This window comes from Nuphar pumila, chromosome 14 (genome assembly GCF_984573655.1).
Source record: "Nuphar pumila chromosome 14, dmNupPumi1.hap1.1, whole genome shotgun sequence".
Taxonomy (NCBI): Eukaryota; Viridiplantae; Streptophyta; class Magnoliopsida; order Nymphaeales; family Nymphaeaceae; genus Nuphar; species Nuphar pumila.
Genome location: NC_143262.1, coordinates 25,686,512 through 25,708,416, shown reverse-complemented (window position 1 = coordinate 25,708,416; position 21,905 = coordinate 25,686,512). Strand labels below are relative to the sequence as shown.

Here is a 21,905-nt window from a genome sequence, read left to right as displayed (position 1 = left end):
TCTCATGAAAAGGAATGGAGAAGTCTCCAAGATCCTGAGCATGACTTCCATTAAATAGCTTATCAAAATAATTTTTTCATTTTTCTTTAATCTTCTCATCTTTGACTAAAACCTTTTGTGTTTCATCTTTGATACATCTAACCATACTCAAATCCCTCGATTTTCTATCTCTCATCTTTGCAAGCCTATAAATATCCTTCTCGCCCTCTTTGGTATCCAACTTGTTATAAACCTTCTTATATACCTTATCCCTCGCGTTTTGAACTACTTTTTTAGCTTCCTTATTTGGTATCATATACTTCTTTAAATTCTCATTATCACGACTCTTAGATTTTTATAACTCTTTTAACCTTAATAGCTAATTTGACATTCTCATTTTACCATAGTGTATCCTTACCTAGCGGTGTACCACCTTTAGACTCACCCAATACCTCCTTAGCCACCTTTCTCATGTCACCCGCTATCTTATTCCTTATACTGTATAAAATTCAACCACTTAAAAGTTTTATAAATATTCAAGACTTGGAAATCATAATTGTTGAAAAAAATATGATCCAAGTATTAATTTCTAACAAATGGACCATGCTAAACACATCTATGAAGTGGAATTTAGAAAAAAAAAATTGCTGCCCAGGTGCACATTAGGGTTTGATGCGACCTTGTGTGGCCTCTCTTCATTCAAATGGATGGTCAAAGGAACTTGATAGACAATTTACATGTTTTAGTGACAACAAATTTTGGAGAGAGGATCACGTCAGGGCAGCTTCGACGGTAACACCGTCTTTGGATGTTCTTAAAATGAACGACACCCATCAAAACAGTGAACAAGCTCATTGTCAGCTGTTTATTTTAAACCATTCGGATGTCGTTCATTAGAAACACAAACAACATCGAAAAAAGTGTGAGGCCCATCCAAGTGATGGGCATTTCATTCTTACAGGTTTTGGATGCCGTTCATCTAATTTTGGATCATATGATGTGCAGAAAAGATTTTGGATGGAATATACCAAATTTTATAATTAAAAAAATTATTGCTATGTGGTGATTGGACAAAAACGCCCGGTTGTAAGGTAATTAATTTAAATTCTTCCTGAAGCCAATGATCTGAAATATTCCATTTTCTGTAACAGCTACTGTGTGTGTGTGTGAGAGAGAGAGAGAGTTTTTCTTCTAATCTAACCTCACAAATATCTACACAACTGATTTAGTGGGGATTGGCTTTTGGGTCCAATTCCAACATGCAATAAGTTGTTTTTAAGATTTAAAAAATCAATGCCCTCACAATTTTAACATTTTAAATTTAAAAAATCCTATTATTCATTGGAACAAAAGCTGGTTCATAGCAAATGGACTATGCTCTGGATACATCCCTACGGTCAGATTGCTGGACAAAGATTGCATTCACTTGTGCACTCGAGGAGTGCGGACCGAACCCCCTCTCTCTCTCTCTATATATATATATGACTATTTAATGTCCATTTGCATTATAAACCTTTACAGGTAGTGGATTCGTGCATTAACTAGAACCAACCTTAGACACTTTTATAACTAAGTTTATAAAGAAAGTGAATTAATGAAGTATGTACTAGTACCTTGAAAGTGCACAATATTTTTAATGTGCTTTCTTTATAACATTAAAAAAATGTTCATAAGTTTTTGTGACAATTAATACATGGAATCTAATTCAAAGCAACCACTGTCATTTCTAAATTTGCTAAAAGTATGAATGTGAAAATGCAGAACATTTTTAATGTATATATACTTTATTGCAAAAGTTCCTTGGGTAGGTGCCGATTTTTTTTTTTTATGATCAGAAACCCTCACCCAGTCTAATCGAACCCACTATAAAAGAAACCATACCGGGTCTCTCAAAACTTGGGTCAGGCCCGGGTCTGGTATAAACTTTCACAAACTATACTCGGGTCCATGTATTAATCTGACCTTCGGGTCCCCCGACTCAGGTCTTAATGGAGTCTTCTAATTTATCATCATACCTGGACAGCATAGGGTTTGGTTCGGGTAAACCTGACCTACCCCACCACGATATCATGACATTCTAATTATAAAAAAAAGAAAGATGGGAGTTGGGACAATGCAAAGCCCTATGACACGTTAGCATGCACCCCCGCTTTCATCAAAACACGCAACCTGCGCAAGACACGCCGAGCTTAACACTTTCACAACCGTGTCATGTAAACAAGACACGAGACACGTAATCGGCAAGTCTTCCAGAATCAACAGCACGCAACGAGACAAGACACGGGAGTGAGTGAAGTCGGAGCATCCTGTCACATAGTTTCGGCAGCTAAAGGACAAAAACTCACCGTGTCTCTTTCTCAATCCACAACCGGCTCACCAACTTGGACTCCGCTTGTCTGGTAGGAGCAGCTAGTGCACTTGACCTTGTGTTGAGACGTTGCAGGTTCAAACCCCAATGGTACAGTTGTAGAACTGGTGGGGTCTGCTTAACCCTTGACGGACAGTCTAAGGTTTATCCAATAAGCGTTATTCTTTTTTGGCCTAAGACAAAACGTAGCATAGGTCTTGGAAACCTTATCCTCGAAGTTTTACATATAAGCGTAGGTATGTCAGGCTGAGCAAGCGTGACCAGGTCTTCGGTTTATAAATGAAAAAAAAAAAAAACAGCAGCAGCAGCATCCCTGTGCTCTAGCATTGCCCGGAGCCAGCAAGCAAAAGCACCACTGTGGTGTTTCTGTGATTTGTTGAGAGGAGCGAGGGCACTTGCGATTGATGACGAGCCGCGCCGCATAAACAATCCTATCGTCATCCCCCTTTTCCGGAAAACACACGTCTCACACTTTCTCTATTTTTCAAAGCCCAAGGAGAGAGAGAGAGAGAGAGAGTCTTTGCTTTCCAAGTTACCCCATTTCCTCCAAGAGCCTGTATGTTTCCGGCGATGGCTGCTCCTTCTGGTCGTTGCTTCGTCTCGTTACTCTTTTTGGTGGTGGTTGTGGAGGGTGGCTCGCAGTCCCTGACGTTGTCGTCGAAGCTCATCCATCGGTTCTCGGAGGAGGCGAGGTCGATCGAGAGAGGGAGAGGGAGAGGGAGAGGAGGGGAGGCCTCTTCCAGGTTCCGTGCACGGAGTCTGGAGTACTACCGGATGATGATGAGCAGTGACGTCCAGAGGCAGCGGATGAGGCTCGGCTCGCAGAATCAGTCGCTCCTCTTCTTCTCCGAGGGCAGCCAGACCTTCGCCCTCGGCAACGGCTTCGGATGGTATACCAACAACCCCTAATGATCACTACTCTCTCTCTCTCACTCTCACTCTCACATCCCTGGTTCAAGATCTCGCCGGAGATCGACCTTTTGGAGCTGATCTCCGGCGACTCCTCCGGCAGCCGTGGTATCAGGGTGGGAGAGTGGTGTCATGCATGTGTGATGAGAAGAAGCCAGAAGGGAAGAGAAAAAAGGGGATGGCTGGGCATGGCATCTCAAATAGTGTCAGTGAGATCTCAAAAACATGTTTCGAAAACCTTTTTTTTTCAAAGGCATTGTCAGCCAAACAAGCTCAAAACCGTGTTCTGGCAAAAAAACTGTTCTACACTAAATAGTTCCTTAGATTTTCTATGAAAAAGATTTTGATACCCTAGTAGTTCTTTCACACTAAATGGTTGTCATTTGAAACTATTGGTATGTTTTGTGTTCTTCGCAAATGGGCTCCGAAATCTTTTAGATTTTGAATAAGAAATCTGATGAAGGATTTACCTGAACAGCGAACGTGTATGGAACCATGTGGGTAGGATTCTGTTTGTCTTATAACACAAGTTCGAAACATCCTCTTTGCATGTGGCATAAGACTATCTTTGACATTTTCATTGTTATCTTCATCATCATGCCTTGCCCCCTTCTACATGTGGTCGTCCTTACTAGTCCTATTTCTCCATTCCTGTACAAGTTTCCCATTTTTATAATTTTCTGTTGTGCTTTCCTCTTCTATCTTGATTGCTATCTCTCTTTTTCCAATCTCATTTTGTTGCCCTCAGATAAAACTCAATCAGGGAAAGCAGAACGACAGAAATAAATCACAGACCGCAGGATCGGTTCATTTGAGTTCGCTAGCAATCCTCCCATTGCTAGTCTGACTTCATCTGATAAATTTCTGCTACTGCGAGTTCCTGTATGCATAATCTCTCGGTTCATCCTGCCACACTCGTTGCCACACTTGATCAACCTTCAAATCTGCATCGGAAATGGTGCCTTCTTAAACATCTTGGTGCCTTTGTGGTTGTATGTTCCACCAAGTAGCTAGATTGGACTGTCAGCTGCACTGATGGCGGATTGGCATACAAAACATATTTTGAATCAAACCGGTCCGAATGATAGATAAGGCAGATGGATATAATTAGTCCCATGATATGAATGGAGAAAGTTATGAACTTATGAGAGAACCCCACTTTTGATATGCCTAATGAGTTTAATGTTATCATGATGGTATTATTCTTGTCCTTAAGATTAGGGGTGGGCAACCGGCCTGGCAGCCCGATGGGCCAAACCGACGTGGCCTGCCATGTCCCGGGTTTGGGCCATGATTTTAGTCCCGGGCCTGTTAGGTACTGAAACCCGGCCCATTATATACGTGGGCCAGGCTTGGGCTGGCCTGCAGGCTACCTGGCTCGGGCCGGCCCGCTGGCTACCGGGCTGTCCAGATGGGTCTGTTATTTTATTAATTATTTGAATAATATAAAATTTTAAAAAATTAACTATTGCATAGTAACTTGAATAAATATTATTATTTACCTAATTAGTTGTATGACAACTTGCTATTTGTTAATTATTACTGTTTACCTAATTAGTTGTACTATTTTATTAATTATTTGAATAATATAAAATTTTTAAAAATTAACTATTACATAGTAACTTGAATAAATATTATTATTTACCTAATTAGTTGAATGAGAACTTGCTATTTGTTAATTATTATTGCACTAATTAGGAATTAGTTGCACTAATTAGGAATTAGTTGCATGGGAACTTGCTATTCTCTCATTAACCCATAATTTTAGCCAAGCATTTATGCATTTTAGGATTGGGCCAGGCTGGCCCGGGCCGGGCCGGATCCGGCCTGCTTCACATTGGCCTGTTGGGCCAATGGGCCGGGCCATGGGCTTCTTCTTCAAACCCGAGCCCGTTAAGAACTGAGCCAAAACCCGGCCCGTTAGTAAACGGGCCACCCCAGTCAACGGCCTTGTCCAGGCCGGCCCGATGCCCACCCCTACTTAAGATGCTTACAATATGTGACCAGCCCATGTAGTTAATGACACAAACACTTGACTAGGTAACCTGGATGGATATGATTAGTCCCATGATCTGAATGGAGAAATTTATGAGAGAACCCCACTTTGATATGCCTAATGAGTCTAATGTTATCATGATGGTATTATTCTCGTCCTTAAGATGCTTATAATATGTGATCAGCCTATGCAGTTAATGACACAAAACACTTGACTAGGTAACCTGGACGTTGGCCCAGTCCTTTAGCCAAGGTGGGTACCATGGAAGCACCTAAAAGGAAAACTACAAAACAAATGTTAGAATTTCTTTACATAGAATGTCAAATTATCATTTAGTAAATTTTTTAATTTCTCAGTTTTAATCTTTTTGAAGAATTAGTATTATAAAGTTTAGTTCTTATTTGGGGGTTCCAGGCACCTTTGAGGCTGCTGTGCCTAATGCTTTTAACTACATAGAAATCAATCGCTAGAGGTAGGCCTAAACCTCAGATGCTTTCTTTAATAGGTTAAACAATGTTGGCACAAGAATAATATTATAACAAGATATGGAGAATATCAAACGTTAAATGACTATTCATGAAGTCTTCAATAAATTATCTACTTCTAAGTTCCTATTAGCTCTAGCCATGTCTACACTTTGTAGAGTGCACATTCAGTGTTATTCTTGTTATATTTAAATATAGAAACATTACTTTTATTGACTTCTATCCGTATTGCAGTACTCCCTGGATAAAGGCATTTTTTTGTTAAAACACTATCACCACATTGTATATTTATAATGCTTGCCAATATGTCTTAGACAGTACTTCTGAGCTGTTCTAGTCTACTCGTCAAACCTGTAGAAGTATGTGACATTCCCATGAGTAATAAAATCCCATTGTTTTACTGGAAACTCAATGCTTGATATTTCTGCAATTGCTTGTAACAAAATTGAGCACAGGCTTTAAATGGCCTGAAATTTTTGTTTAATAGGATTTTGGGTCTTAAAATCAGCTATTCCTATTATGGAAATTTAGAAACATGACAGACTTCAAGCTTTGAACTGATAATACCTGCTTATTTTCACTTTTCTCTGAAAATGTGACGACTGCTTGAGTACATGCTTTGATAAAGAAGATGCCTTCCTTTGATTTGTTAAATTATGAGTTGAAATCAATGAAATTTTATAAACTCCTTTGTTGTTTGTCTTACCATATAAATTGCTGTAATGCAAAACTGCAGATGAAATATGATTGCATCTGCTAAAAAGTTCGGCATGGACAATCATGCATGCACTTTTGAGGACATAAGATTTCTTTTCTATTGATAATTAATGAAGGCATTTTTTTTCTCTTTATTTCCTCTGCATCCATAACAATGCATGATATGTTGTTTGACAGGTTACATTACACATGGGTTGACATTGGAACACCAAATGTGTCTTTCCTTGTTGCGTTAGATGTTGGGAGTGATCTTTTCTGGGTTCCATGTGATTGCATTCAGTGTGCTCCTATTGCAGCTCAAAATTACAGTTTGGTATGTTAAGCTATACCAAGGATATGCTTCATTTGATTGTATCAGTGTGCTCTGATGTCTATGCTATATTTCCAGAAGGCTTAATTTTTTATGCTGTTCTTGAAATACATATGTGGGAAATTTGTTAAGGAAGAAGAGCATTACTTGTGTGGAAATTTGTTTGGAAAGAAGTGCATTACATTTGTGTGGTCTTGTATGGCCTTTAACCTACCAAACCCCAGATGTGCCATGTGTGATAGTTAATAGGCAAGAAAGATGATCTTCCTACCACTCTCAGCTGTGTTAGATTTGGGAGGAGCAACTTATGAATTGTCATAAGTTTCTATAGTTGTTATTATTTCTAGGAGTTCTGCGTTTTAAATTTAGAGAATTTCCCTTAAAAGTTGCTTCGAAGGTTCTGGACAGTACGATATAGGAACATGGAGATCTGGAGTTTGTTAGGGTTGGCTAATACATAGTTTGCCCACCCAGTGACTCGGGACTTGGGTGATTCAAGAGCTTTTACTTTTTGTATATTATAACAAATAAATTTAAAACTTTAGATGGATTTTTTCAATTTTTATTTTATACTATATATGCGAAAACAGCCATACCCCCAACCACCTCATAGTCATAGGTGGTATAAAAAATATAACTGTTTTTGGGGGAAAAAGTCTTTGCGACTTGCGGTAGGTTAAGGCATTTAAGAGCAGCAGGTTTTCATGGAACAATGTATAGTATAGGACAATGAGCATGCATATAGCATTGCTACTGATCACTGCAATTCACATGTTATGTGCATGGCGATGACATAAAGCATGTATATGGTACACGATGGTGGCATATGATAAAGTGCATTGTGACTTCATAAAGTCATTTGAAGTAAATGATGAAACTACTGGTGATGGCATAATGCATGTATATTGTATATGGTGATTGCATAAAGGCATTTGAGTTAATGATTGCACATCTTTATGAGTCAAATTTATTGGGATTTGAAGTCCCTTTCTATCCTGGTTCAGACGTGAAAGGCGACTTCGGTGAAGTGGACAAGGGATACACCGAGCCACAGTGATTCTTGGTCAAAACCAAGTATAACACAAACCATTACTTGCTTGGGTTCTAGCTCGGACCAAGTTGCCGAGTCAGCCGGTTTGAACCAGTGAGTTTGCCAACCATGGGCTAACAAACTTACACACATTATGACAATAAAAAATGCATGTAATATGATGTATAAAAGAGGATATTTTATGTAACTCAAGTTGCAACTTATAAAGATATTTATGTAACTGAAGTTGAAACTTATAGCAACAGGTTTAAGAGTCTACAGAGTCTAACTTCTTAATCCTAAAGTACGTAAGTCCCAAGCCTTAGATCCTTCCACCCAGAAGATTTCCCAATGCCAGCTTTTATATATCTTAATATTTTCTTATTTGCTATAAATTGTAATGATTTTTATTCAATATAAACCTTACTATTTATTTGTCTTTGTGAAGCATGAACAACTTGTGTGATTATATTCTTGTAAATATAGATCTAATCAGTGTATACATGTATTTTATGAAAAATTCATTTGTTAAATTTACTTTTTAATCATCATCATTTTGGCGATTACATAAATTTGGTCTAAGACTCTAAATAACCTTTATTTCCTCCCATAAGCTTTGTGTAGATTTATGTATTAGTAGTTAGGACAAGTGAATAAAGGACATTAGGCTAATATATTATTTTTTTCTTGCTTTAAACCTTTATCGCTTGGAATTTAAAACAGAAAAATAAAACAGAAAAACTAATTTTTCTTCTCAAATATTTCCCAAATGCTTCTTGAATCTTGGTTCCTTTCTCATTTCCCTCTCATTTCCTGCTTCTCGTTTCACATGGGCATAAAAGAACTTTCCCGTTTTATCTTCCCTTCTCTAACAACCTTAAGTTTCATACATAAATATCTGAAAACTATGTTACTGTTAAAATACATGTAATTCATATATATATATATATATATTGTCTAAAATACCCATTAGGGGTATTTTAGTCATTTCACAAGTACCCGATAGGGGTACTTGTTATTTTTCATTTATTTTTTGTAATTCTTTTCTTTTTCTTTTTTTTTGTTTTTTGCTCACATAAAAGGGGCCCCACCATGGAGTCGATGGGGCCCCCAACGGTCACATTTGTGACCGTTGGGGGCTCCCAACGACTCCATTGGGAGCCCCTAGGTGGCTCTTCTTTTAAGGCCATAAGGCCATCCCCCCTCTCCTTCTTTTGTGTATATATAGGGGTAAACCCCTCTTGTATTTTTCACTCTTGAGAGCTCTCTCTCTTTTTCAATAAAAGACATTTATATTTTTATGTTGTGTTGTCTCTTGTGGGTTTGGGTGTTACCTCTTTTGTTTATTCATTAGTGGGTATTGTAAGTGCTTATCACACTCTTTATTTTTCTGTATATTTCATTACATGGTATCAGAGCCTTGTGTGTGCTCTTCTTCTTAATATAGCTAGTTGAGTAGTTATATTATTGTTTTTTTGTATCTCTCTTCGTTTGTCCTCTTGTGAGTGATTAAATGGAAGGGGAACAAAAGATTGATCTCTCCTTCAAGCTCAATGACTCCAACTACATGATGTGGGCCGCCGCCATGGAGAACAACCTCAAAGGTAAAAAAACTTTGGGGATACGTTATGGGTACCATTCCGGAACCACAACTCCAACTCACTAAGATGGATGGTGATCAAGAGAAAGCTCTTGAAGGAAATGCATGCATGAAGGCCATTGAAGATCACCAATCTAAAGTGGAAGATTGGGAAAGTAAGTATGAGAAGATTCTTGCTTGGTTCATGAACAATGTGGAGCTCAAGATTTGCGCCAACATTGCTAAGTTTCAGATGGCTAATGAAGCATGGTTCTTTATGAAAGATATGTTTACTCAAAAAGACCTTGCTCGTTAATTCTTTCTTCAAGAAAAATCCGGACTATCAAGCAAGGAGAAATGAGTGTAAGGGATTACTATAGCACTCTTGGACCCTTATGGGATGAGCTATCTTTATTAGAACCAAAGTGGGTTTCTAGTGTGGATGTGGAACTAAGAAGAGAACAAATGGAAAAAGAACACTTTTTCCAATTTCTACATGGCTTAGGCCCGAATATGAACAAGTTAGATCTTCCCTTCTTCATAGATCTAAGCCTCTTCCCTTGGAAGATGCCATAGTCGAAATATGCCAAGAAGAAACTAGTCCTTGCATGATTAAAGGAGGAGATGATGTTTTGGCTGTACCTAAACCGACAACCATGTAAAAGCCTATAAGCCTCCACACTTTGGAAGGCAAAATAATGATAATGGCAACTATAGAAAAGCCATTTGCCATCATTGCCAAGAACCGGGTCACATAAGACCTAATTGCCCTAAGTTGAATGAAGCACCTAAAAACAAGGTTGCCTCCGTTGAAGAAGCTACTCAAAAGAAGGAGGAAACTATCAAAGGGAAAGAGTCTTTTTCTCTTGCTCAACTATCAGAAGCACTACAAACTCTACTCAAGATTCCATTAACCTCGGGTGCCGCCATAGCTTCTTCTTCTCCTCCAGGTATGTCTTCTTGGATCCTTGATTCTGGAGCTTCCTTTCATATGACCCCTCTTGAAAATGAGCTTTCCGATTTGTGTAATAACTCTAAAAACTTCTATGTTTCAACTGCTGATGGTACATCTTTCCAAGTAAAAAGTTTTGGAACCTTAAATTTTTCTAAAGATTTCTTTGTGCCAAACGTAAGAGTGGTACCTCAACTTAATTTAAATCTCCTCTCTGTTGCTCAAATATGTAATCATGGATGTGAAATCTCCTTCTCAACTACGGATTGCTCTATACAGGATCTCCGGTCCGGGAAACAGATTGGGCAAGGCCATAGGAGGGGAGATCTCTATTACATGAGCAACTTGAAACTTCCCACTAACTCTTTTTGTAATCATGTCCAAGATAAAAATATTGAAATTTGGCATCAAAGAGTTGGACATCCAAGTTTCTCAAAAATGTACTTCTTTCCATTTGGAAAGAAATTTTGTAATGAGAAACATTTTGTTTGCAAGAGTTGTATTTTTGGCAAAATGAAATCCACCCTTTTTCCAAATCGAACCTTTGTGACCAAAAGACCTTTTGAGTTAGTCCATTCGGACATTTGGGGTCCTTCCCCGGTCATGTCTAAAGGAGGATACTTCTATTACGTTACTTTCATTGATGACTACACTAGATATGTATGGATTTACTTTCTCAATTTAAAATCCGAAGTCTTTGACTTCTTCAAGAAATTTCATATGATAGTCAAAAATCAATTTTCAAGTAATATCTCTACTCTTAGATCCGATTCAGGTGAAGAATATCTATCAAATGAATTTCAAAATTATTTAGAAATAAATGAAATTTGTCATCAAAGATCCTAGGACTTCTCAACAAAATGGTTTAGCCGAAAGAAAGCATAGACACATCATGGAAACCACTAGGACACTCCTTATTTCCAAAGAAATTCCAAAGAGTTTTTGGGTCGAAGCGGCCTTAACCTCAACTTACTTGATAAATAGAATTATATCTTCATCCTTACAAAATACATCTCCATATGAAAAACTATTTGAAAGAACACCCGATTTCAATAGATTAAGAATTTTTGGGTGTAAATGTTTTGTCCTTACACATAAAAGAGACAAATTATCTTCTAAAGCTATTGAATGTGTTTTCTTAGGATATGGAGAAAATCAAAAGGGTTTTAGATGTTTTGACTTGAAAAATAACAAACTCTATGTATCCAAAGATGTAACCTTTTTGGAAAATGAAAATGGTTTTATGAAAACTAAAGATATTGACGAAAGTGAATATGCTTTCTTATTTGATCTTCTCTCCCAAGAAGATGAGACTCCTCAAGAAGAGGAAATCTCTAATGAGTCGTTGAATGACCTAGAGGATATTCCTCTTGACAATGTTGAAGATGAAAGTGATAGACCAATCCAAACCTATGTTAGGCGTGGTCAACAAGCTCAAATGAGCGCCTTAGAAAAATACTCTCAAGGGTCCAACATAGAAGAAACTTCTTTAAGGAGATTCGGCCGAATCTCCAATCCTCCTAATAGGTTTGTTTTCTATGAGTCTCTAACTTCAAGGTATAAAGCGTGTCTAATTGCATTACACTCATTTCATGAACCTTCACATTATAATGAAGCCAAAAACATTCCCCAATGGGTTGAAGCCATGAACTTAGAACTTAGTGCCCTTGAAAAGGCAAAAACTTGGGAAATAACTTCATTACCCACTGGAAAGAGATCGATTGAATGTAGATGGGTCTTCAAAATTAAAACTAAAAGTGATGGTTCATTAAAACGTTATAAAGCCCGATTAGTAGCAAAAGGATATGCTCAGGAATACGGTATAGATTATGAAGAAACTTTTGCACCCGTAGCTAGGATGACCAGTGTTAGGACTCTTATCGCCGTGGCGTCAGTCAAAAAATGGCCTATCTATCAACTAGATGTTAAGAATGCATTCCTAAATGGTGAATTAAATGAAGAAGTTTACATGGATCCTCCACCAGGAGTATGTATTGGTAAAGATAAAATTCTCAAACTTAAAAAGGCATTATATGTTTTGAAACAAGCCCCAAAGGCTTGGCATGATAGATTTAGTAATGTAATGATAAGTTTGAATTTTCGTTTATGTTATACTGACACTGCTTTGTTTGTGAAAAATGTAGGGTCTTCAGTAGTTATTTTACTACTTTATGTTGATGATATGATCATCACTGGAAGTGATGAGTAAGGAATTAATGATATTAAGAAAGTTTTAAAAGAAAATTTTGACATGTCTGACCTTGGTTTCTTAAGATATTTTTTCGGGATTGAAGTGGCGTACTCTCCTCGAGGGTACATTCTCTCTCAGATGAAACTTGATGCTGACATTTGTTCCAAATTTGGTATCTCCGATGATAAGAAGACAAACCCCCCTGAAGTCATCAATGCAAAATTAAGGTTGGAAGATGGAACACCTCTCGAGGATCCTACTCCCTACCGGCAACTTGTTGGGTCTCTAACCTACTTATCCATCACTCGGCCAGACATAGCTCATGCCGTCCACTCTGTCAGTCAGTTTCAACATGCACCTACAACCGTGCACATGAGTGCAGTCTTAAGGATCGTCAGATATATTAAAAACACCATAACTAAGGGAGTTTTTCTTTCCTCTTCCTCATCACTTGATTTAATTGCTTATACTGATGCTGATTGGGGAGAAAATCCCAATGACCGGGTCTCAACTACGGGATTTTGTGTTTTCTTAGGTGACTATGATTTCTTGGAGATGCAAGAAGCAACACAAAGTATCCTTGTCTTCAATGGAAGCGGAATATCGTGCTATGGCTACTACAACCATGAAACTTGTATGACTAAGAAGTCTTCTCAGTGATATGGGCATTGTCATCTCTACTCCTTCGAAGATGTGTTGTGACAACAAAAGCGCAATTTATATTGCAAGCAATCACACCTTCCATGAGCGTACTAAGCATATTGAGATGGACTGCCATTACGTACGTGATGAATACCTAAGAGGAACCATAGCACTACCTTACGTCACATCTGAGTACCAGTTGGCAGACTTCTTCACTAAGGCCCTTGCTGCTCCTCGTTTTTTGTTTCTCCTTAACAAGCTTTCGGTTATATCCTCGTAAAGCTTGAGGGAGGGTGTTAAAATACATGTAATTCATATATATATATATGTATTGTCTAAAATACCCAATAGGGGTATTTTAGTCATTTCACAAGTACCCGATAGGGTTACTTGTTATTTTTCATTTATTTTTTGTAATTCTTTTCTTTTTATTTTTTTTGTTTTTTGCTCACATAAAAGGGGCCCCACCATGGAGTCGATGGGGCCCCCAACGGTCACATTTGTGACCGTTGGGGGCTCCCAACGACTCCATGGGGAGCCCCTAGGTGGCTCTTCTTTTAAGGCCATAAGGCCATCCCCCCTCTCCTTCTTTTGTGTATATATAGGGGTGAACCCCTCTTGTATTTTTCACTCTTGAGAGCTCTCTCTCTTTTTCAATAAAAGACATTTATATTTTTATGTTGTGTTGTCTCTTGTGGGTTTGGGTGTTACCTCTTTTGTTTATTCATTAGTGGGTATTGTAAGTGCTTATCACACTCTTTATTTTTCCGCATATTTCATTACAGTTACCGTGGCACGGTTGTCGTACCCGCATCGTCATGGGTACCAGTACGCTGCACTGTGCGGGTACGGTGCACTGTGCCAGGAACCTCATAAAAAAAGGCAAAATCTTTCCCCTCCTGAAACCCTTGACTCTCTCTCTCTCCCTGGTCTCTTTGTTCTCCCCTCTCTGGCTTTCTTCTTCCCCTTTGTCGTTTCCCCTTTCTCTCTGTCTCTCTCTTGGTGATTGCAAGGTCACTTGAGAGAGGGTTGGGGGAGGGGGAAACATGAAAAAGAGAGAGAGAGCGGGCACGGGGGGAGGGGGGGGGGGAGATAAACCAGAGGATTAGAGAGAGAGAGAGAGAGAGAGAGAGAGAGAGAGAGACCTACCTCCTCAATCTTCTTCACCTCCTTTTCTCCTTCTTCGTACCCCCAGACGGAGAAATGGGTTTGTTGGGGACGTGGCTTATGGGCTTGCCACACGATTGGAGAGATGGTGATAGGCTCCCTGTATTCCCCTGATCCACCATGAAAAGAAACACCCCATTTAGGCACATAGAGAGAGAGAGAGGGGGAGAGGCGTTCCTCTTTTTATTATCTTTTAATATTTCCGTACACCCCCTATTCATTTTTTAATTACACCCCCTCCTTTATTCAAAATGACATGTCACAATTCCTGCATTGGATTGGACCTATATATATATATATATATATATATATATATATATATATATATATATATATATATATATAGCCTTGTCTCCGTACCCTCATTTTTTAAAATTGCTGTGTCGTACCTTCTGTACCTGTACCAAGGTGACATACGCTGAAAACCTAATATTAGTGATTGAAACCCAAAACTGTAACAAATTAAGCAAAAGTGATGACTTTTTGCTGAATCAATTTGGTTTTATGCCTGGAAGATCAACTATGGAAGCTATACATCTTCTTAGACAACTTATTGAGAGAAATAGAGAGAGGAACAAAGATTTGCATATGGTTTTTATTGATTTGGAGAAGGCATACGATAGAGTACCTAGGGACGTTCTCTGGTGGACAATAATGAAGAAAGGTGTGTCTCTCAAGTACATTAGTATAATTAAGGATATGTATGAAGGAGTAGTAACCAATGTCTGCACTTGTGGAGGGGTGACAACCAATTTTCCTATAACGGTTGGGTTACATCAAGGATCTGCTTTAAGCCCTTTCCTATTTGCTATAATGATGGATGAGCTTACGAGATCAATTCAAGAAAATGTGCCGTGGTGTATGTTGTTTGCTGATGATATTGTTTTGATGATATTGTTTTGATTGATGAGTCTAGAGCTGGGGTTAATGCTAAGTTAGAATTATGGAGACAGACATTAGAAGCAAGAGGTTTTAAGTTGAGTAAGAGTAAGACAGAATACATGGAATGTCGGTTTAGTAAGCAACGAAGTAGTGATGAGAGTGTAGTGAAGCTTGGTGAGCAAGAAATACCGGTGGATGATTGTTTCAAATATTTGGGATCTATCATTCAAAAGCATGGAGAAATTGATGGTGATGTAAATCATAGGATAAAGGTTGGGTGGATGAAATGGAAAAGTGCAACTGGAGTGTTGTGCGATCGTAGAATGCCATTGCGGTTGAAGGGAAAGTTGTATAGGACGACTATTAGACCCGCTTTACTATATGGTACGGAATGTTGGGCTGCCAAGAGACATCATATTCAAAAAATGAGTGTAGCTGAGATGCGTATGCTGAGATGGATGTGTGGAAATACAATAAAAGATAAGATTAAGAACGAGGAGATACGTAAGAAAGTAGGCGTTGCACCCATTGAAAATAAGATGAGAGAGAATCGTTTACGGTGGTTTGGACATATTCGGCGAAGACCTAATGATGCTCCAGTTAGAAGGATGGAGAATTGGGAAAATATATTAGTTAAAAGAGGTCGGGGTAGGCCTAGGAAGACATGGATGGAGGTGATAGGAAAGGATATGAATGCTTTGAACCTCACCGAGGACATGGCATTGGATAGAAATGATTGGAGGAGAAGGATTCATGTGGAAGACCCAGAATGATTTTCTTTTTTGGTTCATATCGCCGACCCCAATTGTTTTGGGATGAAGGCGTAGTTGTTGTTGTTGTTGATGACTTTTTGCTATTATCACCCTTAGAGTCTTAGACCATTTTAGCATGAAAGGATGATGACTTTTTTATAGGCAAGCTGGGAGATAACTCCTGTGGAATTCAAACCTGAAAAGCATCAGTTATGATAGTGTGGCCTAACCATCCTGCTATTCTACAACAATCACCTGGGTAGTAGGTTAGTATCAATTGAACCATGAAGGTCCCCCAGAATTCTAGGTTACATGCCAGAAAAGGTCTGGAACTGTGGCTGTGCATGAATGGAACGTGTGCCTAGCCACTGCAGTGGAGTTTCTGGTTCTGATCAGCCTGGGTTAGTTATTGAGGTTGCCAAATTTGGGAAGATCAGGGTGTTAGGCGAAGCTATTTATGAGAATGTGCTAAGAGATTCCATTTTATTCATGATACTTTTATAAAAATGTATTATGATCAAGCGAAATGGAGAAGGGAAAGGACAATTATTTTTGTTGATGTGCTTTTTCTCTCATCTTCCCACACGGTGTTCAGATTATGACAAGCACGAGCTAGAGTTTGAGTGGTGGAATTCTGGCTGCCAATGCTGTACCTTGTTGGCATCAGCTTGATAATATCCTGTAGATCGCCCTGCAGTATCTTGTGTTAATTACTTGTGATCATATTTTTTTGATATTATGATATTTGTTAAATCATAACATTTTAATCCATGAAAGTATAACCACCTGCATAGTTGGTCTTTTTTAAAAGATGTGATATGTTTTTCAATACATGAAATGTTTTGATGTTTTCTTATCAAAACTTGATTGTTATAGTGCTTGGTTTATTATAAAGGCATTTTTGTGATGTCATCCCAAACTTTTTTCCATACTTTCTGTTGTTCCTAAAACATATTCGAGATTTTTCCGGATTCTTTGAGAAATCAAATGTCTTGAAGAATAACTGAGGAGATAGTGTGATAAGCTTACAGGCACTTTGGATATCATGCCTCCACTCTCTGTGATGTATTTTCTTTCGCATATTTTCACTTGTTCCTAGAAGATATTCCAAATTCTTGAAGAATATCTGAGGAGATAGCGAGATAGCTTTCAGGCATGTTGAGGATCGCACTTCAGTTCTTTGTGACTATTAATTCTTTATGTTGTTTCAAAGCTTTGTTGAAGTGGAACATTTTATGCAAAACGTAATCTTCAATGTTCTTATTTGGTCTGTCTTTAATGAGGCCCAGCCAGTGAGCGGGCCATTTAGTTTGGCAGACAAAGACGTGTTCCCTTTGCTTGCATAGTTCCAAACACATGCTTTTTATGATAGTCAAACACTGATTGTTCTCCTGCTATTCTGCATCCCATATGAGTCCATGCAGAACTGATTCTTTGAGGGAATTGTAAGCTTTCGTCCGTTAACCTTTTCAATGTAATCTAGCCAGTGGCCTGCAGAAATTGTCATGAATAAGCTCATGACTTTTTTAACTGGTTGGATATTGTTTGTTTCGACGGTTTGACCTCTATTAAAGGAACACTTTGATAATTTTATAATGTTGACAATTCTTTCATTATTCCTGAGGAGACTGAGTAGTTGAACTCTTTGCCTTGAGTTTTGCAATGCTGTAAGTTAGCATGTTATCTGACTCCATTGTAAGCATATATCTCCTGGGGGGAATTTTCTAGTTAATAGTTATTTACCCTTTTTACAACTGTAAGCTAGAAAATCATGCAATATGCAGCATGGTGTTTAATTTGATTCTTCTTACTAATATCGAATCTCTATTGTAAGACCTAATTATTTGGGTGTGCTGTACTGCTTAGATGTGATAACAGGTTTAGCACTTATACTCAATGATTGATTGGCAGGTGCTCCCTGGTGTTTGGAGCATTTATTATGCAGGATAGAGATTTAAATATGTATAGCCCGTCCAGATCAACTACGAGCAAACATTTCTTCTGCAGTGATGGGTTATGTGAGAGCAGATCCAAATGCAAAAGTCAAACACAGTTTTGTCCTTACACTGTTAATTATGATTCAGTGGATACATCCAGTTCTGGTTTGCTGGTTCAGGACAAGTTATATTTAGCTGACAGCAACAATCTTGCATCCAAAAGCCCCATGGCGGTTTCAGTTCTTATAGGGTGTGTTCATAATCTTTAAGTTCTGTTCTGCAGTTATCTTATTTTGAGATATCTTAACATGACTACCTCTATTTTTGCCTTGTTATAGATGTGGAAATAAACAAAGCGGTGGTTTTTTGAATGATGCTGCCCCTGATGGTCTGATGGGTTTGGGGTTTGGAGACATCTCGGTTCCAAGTTTTCTTGCAAAATCGGGACTAGTACAGGATTCTTTCTCAATGTGTTTCCAGGAAGATGATTCAGGCAGGATTGTCTTTGGGGATCAAGGTTTACCTAGTCAACATTCTACTCCATTTCTGTCATCAAAAGGAAAATAGTAAGATATAAAAATTTTAACCTTATGTTGTTGAAATAATTTTTTGAACTACATAATTCCATAGTCTGGAAGTATGAGGCTCCAAGTACTTTTGTGATGTAAAATTTGGAAATTTGTAATTAATTGATCTTTGAGCTTCTTCAAAAGGGAAGTCTATGAGATTCAGTGCTATTCTGACCTTACAAAGAGAGATTTTCTCGTTAGTATAAATTTCTGTGTTTGGAACTAGTTAATGTTTCTAGGTGAGTTCCCTTGACAAGCGTCAGTTGCTTATTTCAGTGTGACCTACATTGTTGGTGTGGAGGGTGTATGTATTGGGAAGACATGCCTTGAACAAACCAGCTTCCAAACATTGGTCGATAGTGGCTCCTCGTTCACATATCTTCCGGATGATGTCTATAAGAGGGTTGTTCTGCAGGTAATTTTATTTCCTTTTTGAATTTTGTTCCGTGATTGCTCTGATGACCTCAGCATAAAACTTTTCTGATGGCAGTTTGATGCATGGATAAATGCCTCAAGGGTCGTCTACAAGGAAGCTCCATGGGATTATTGTTACAAATCCAGGTGGATATGGTGTAATGCATAAATAGAGGCTGAGGCCTTTTCTTGTGTTCTGGGAATAAGAATGAACTGTATATTGTGCACGCAGGATGCAAGATTTACCTGAGATTCCAAAGATTACATTAATGTTTGCTGCAAACAATAGCTTTGTTGTTCAGAATCCCATGGTTGAATACCACGCAAATCAGGTATACCATTTTATGCATGTCTTTTGAGCTTGTGGACAACTGAATTTTCAAATGCATGATTTCTTTGTTGTCTTCGTGTACCTTCTGGTACAATTATCAATCTAAATCAGTTCATTGATGATACCGTCCATCTCCAATATGGTTAAAAGTACATTTTAAATGGAGTTATGTACAGGATCGAGAGAATGATAAGTAATGACATGATCTTATGTGCTGCAGCAGGACTCTGGTGGTTTGTGTTTGGCTTTGCAGTCTACTAGTGATGGAATTGGAACAATTGGACGTGAGTGTTAAATCTCAGTGTGTGTGTGTGTGTGTGCATTTGACTGCTGCATGAAATGATGATTTTGATGCAGAAAACTGGATGACTGGTTACCGAATGGTGTTTGATAGAGAGAACCTTAAATTGGGGTGGTCGCTCTCAAATTGTGAGTTGCTCTTCCAATGTGATATAGTTTTGATTCTTCTAGGTTCAGCTAAATATTCTTACAAATTTCTGTAGGCCAGGATCTTAATGAAAGTTATGAGAATGGTCGACCAGAAAATCCACTCCCAACAAACCAGCAACAGAGTTCACCTGGTGGGCGTGCAGTTCCTCCTGCAATTGCTGGCTGGGCGCCTACTGCCAATCCTTCTGCGGCCTCTTTGCAGCAGATGCAGCAGCTCAGTTTGCTGCTTCTGGTTTTGTTGTGCTTGCATCTGAAAGGGACTTGACCTTGGAGGTTCTTTGCCATGGGATGTGTATAGATGTGTTTTCCTTTGTCTTGTTAATTTTTGATGCCAAGATGATACCCTATGCGGTCACACAGATTTTGAGATGGGTGTTGTAGGAATCCATTCCCTGTGAGCTGTATGTTTCTCTTGGTTTCTGTTACCCTTGATTCATTTCTTGGGCGGTTGGCAGGTTGTGGTTTTATCCGGTTATGCGCAGAACATGCATATGAGCTCTTAACTCAACCTCGAGTTTGGATCTCATATGCCCAAGTTTTGGTGGCAAAGCAGAGACTTTAGCAATTTCTTCATCGTGAATGCCCATTTTATCCGGAATTGGTCACTTCAACGGGCTTAGGTGGTAAGCGAACTGAATGAATTGAACAAAGGGTGTTTAATTAGCCTATTTTTATGGCCAGCTAAGGTGAGTTGGAGCTCATGGCAAGCCCAAGTTAGATGAGCTGAGCTCGAGCTCATGGCTTGTTAATAAAATGAATATGTATTTTAATATTGAAAAATAATAGAAATTGGGCTTTAAACCTACTTTTAAAGCTGGAACTAGCTCATTTACAAACAAGTACACTGTTTCAAAGCTGCAAGCAATAAGATGTGAATTTTAAATGGAAAATGATCACCTTGTATGATAAAAATGATGTTTTTTCTTAAAATCCTCATAATTTGTCAAAATGTACGATAAAAATGACCTGCTTAAAATTCTCACAGTTTGTCAAATTTGGCCTGATGTCTATAATCGTAAATAGGACTTTGTTAGGACTTCTTATACTTTGCATATGCTAAACTCATAAAGTTTGTGCCATATATTGCTCTCCCATTTAAAAAGGTGTATGCTTTTTTTGCGGTTTTCAAGAAGTGTGCAAAAAATTATGTTATTTATACCTTTTTTGATAATCATAAATATTTTAGTAAAATTATATATTTTATACTAAAGTCATTGAAAATTGTGTGAACATCCTTTTTCTTTTCTTTAATCATCATTTAAATGTATTTTTAGACTTATTTTTTTGCGGTCTTCATAAAGTGTAAAAACAAGTTTTGTGATCTTCTTTGACTTTAACTTTGCAAATACTTTAGAAAATTTATATATATATCTTGTACCTATAGTATATATCTTATACCTAGAGAATAGGTTTATGTTTGCAATTTTTTGTGGTGTAAAAAGTGATTGTCTACATATTAGGGTTATTTTTGCATTTTTTGGGGTTTTTTATGGACCCCAACTTGCTTTGATCTTCCACAAAAAAATTGACAATTTTTTTGTAAACTATTTTTGGCCACTTTTTTTTATAGAGATTCATTGATGACACTTCATCGTGGCATTTTGACATGGTTGCGGCATCCTTGAAAGGTGAGTTTTATACAAATTATATATATATATATATATATATATATAAAATTTTGATTTTTCTTTTCTTTTTTGTAGAAATGAGCATTATCTTGGTACATGTGTATTTGTGTGATTGTCTTGTGTTTTATTTATTATTTTTAAGTGATTTACCATTTAAGGTTTATTATATTTAGAATTTTTTTGATATATATATATATATATATATATACATGTTTGTAATGTAGATGATTTATACATATTTTCTTGTCTTTTATTTAATTTTTAGTGTTTCTGTGTTAGAGTAATGGGCACAGGGTTGAGTATGGTGGTATAATGTGTATTTGTTTAGTTAATGATGGCCTCAATATTTATTAAACGCATTATCATATCACTAATGATCGCAACTAGAGATCTTTAGTGGTTCCCAAAATGTTAGCTTTCGTCACACTTTATAAATTATCAAACTTTAAGGATGCAAATTATGAGTTTCGTCATTATTCTTTAAATATTTTATGTACATGGTTCTCTAAATTTTGTATGTTTAAAAAGGACAAAAAATTAATATAAGTAGGTTAAATCATAAATATTCGTCAATGTTTTGCAAAATCTGTATTGTTAAGAATTGTTTAATGAATTCC

At 37.7% G+C, this 21,905-nt stretch overlaps 1 protein-coding gene across 2 annotated transcripts; it reads left to right on the top strand.

The window, feature by feature from the left end:
• Positions 1–2,740: 2,740 nt before the first annotated feature.
• LOC149816658 (aspartic proteinase-like protein 1) lies at positions 2,741–20,064 on the top strand. Of its 2 annotated transcripts, none has more exons than XM_089988131.1 (10): positions 2,741–3,237; positions 6,632–6,767; positions 17,905–18,146; positions 18,235–18,462; positions 18,742–18,880; positions 18,956–19,026; positions 19,112–19,211; positions 19,434–19,494; positions 19,568–19,639; positions 19,714–20,064. In XM_089988131.1, exons 1-10 carry the CDS (start codon positions 2,906–2,908, stop codon positions 19,923–19,925), a joined length of 1,593 nt encoding a protein of 530 aa, XP_089844257.1. In that variant the 5' UTR covers positions 2,741–2,905; the 3' UTR covers positions 19,926–20,064. The 2 variants fall into 2 exon arrangements, with proteins under 2 accessions (XP_089844257.1, XP_089844256.1); XM_089988130.1 differs by having other exon boundaries at positions 19,431–19,494.
• The last annotated feature ends 1,841 nt before the right edge of the window (positions 20,065–21,905 follow it).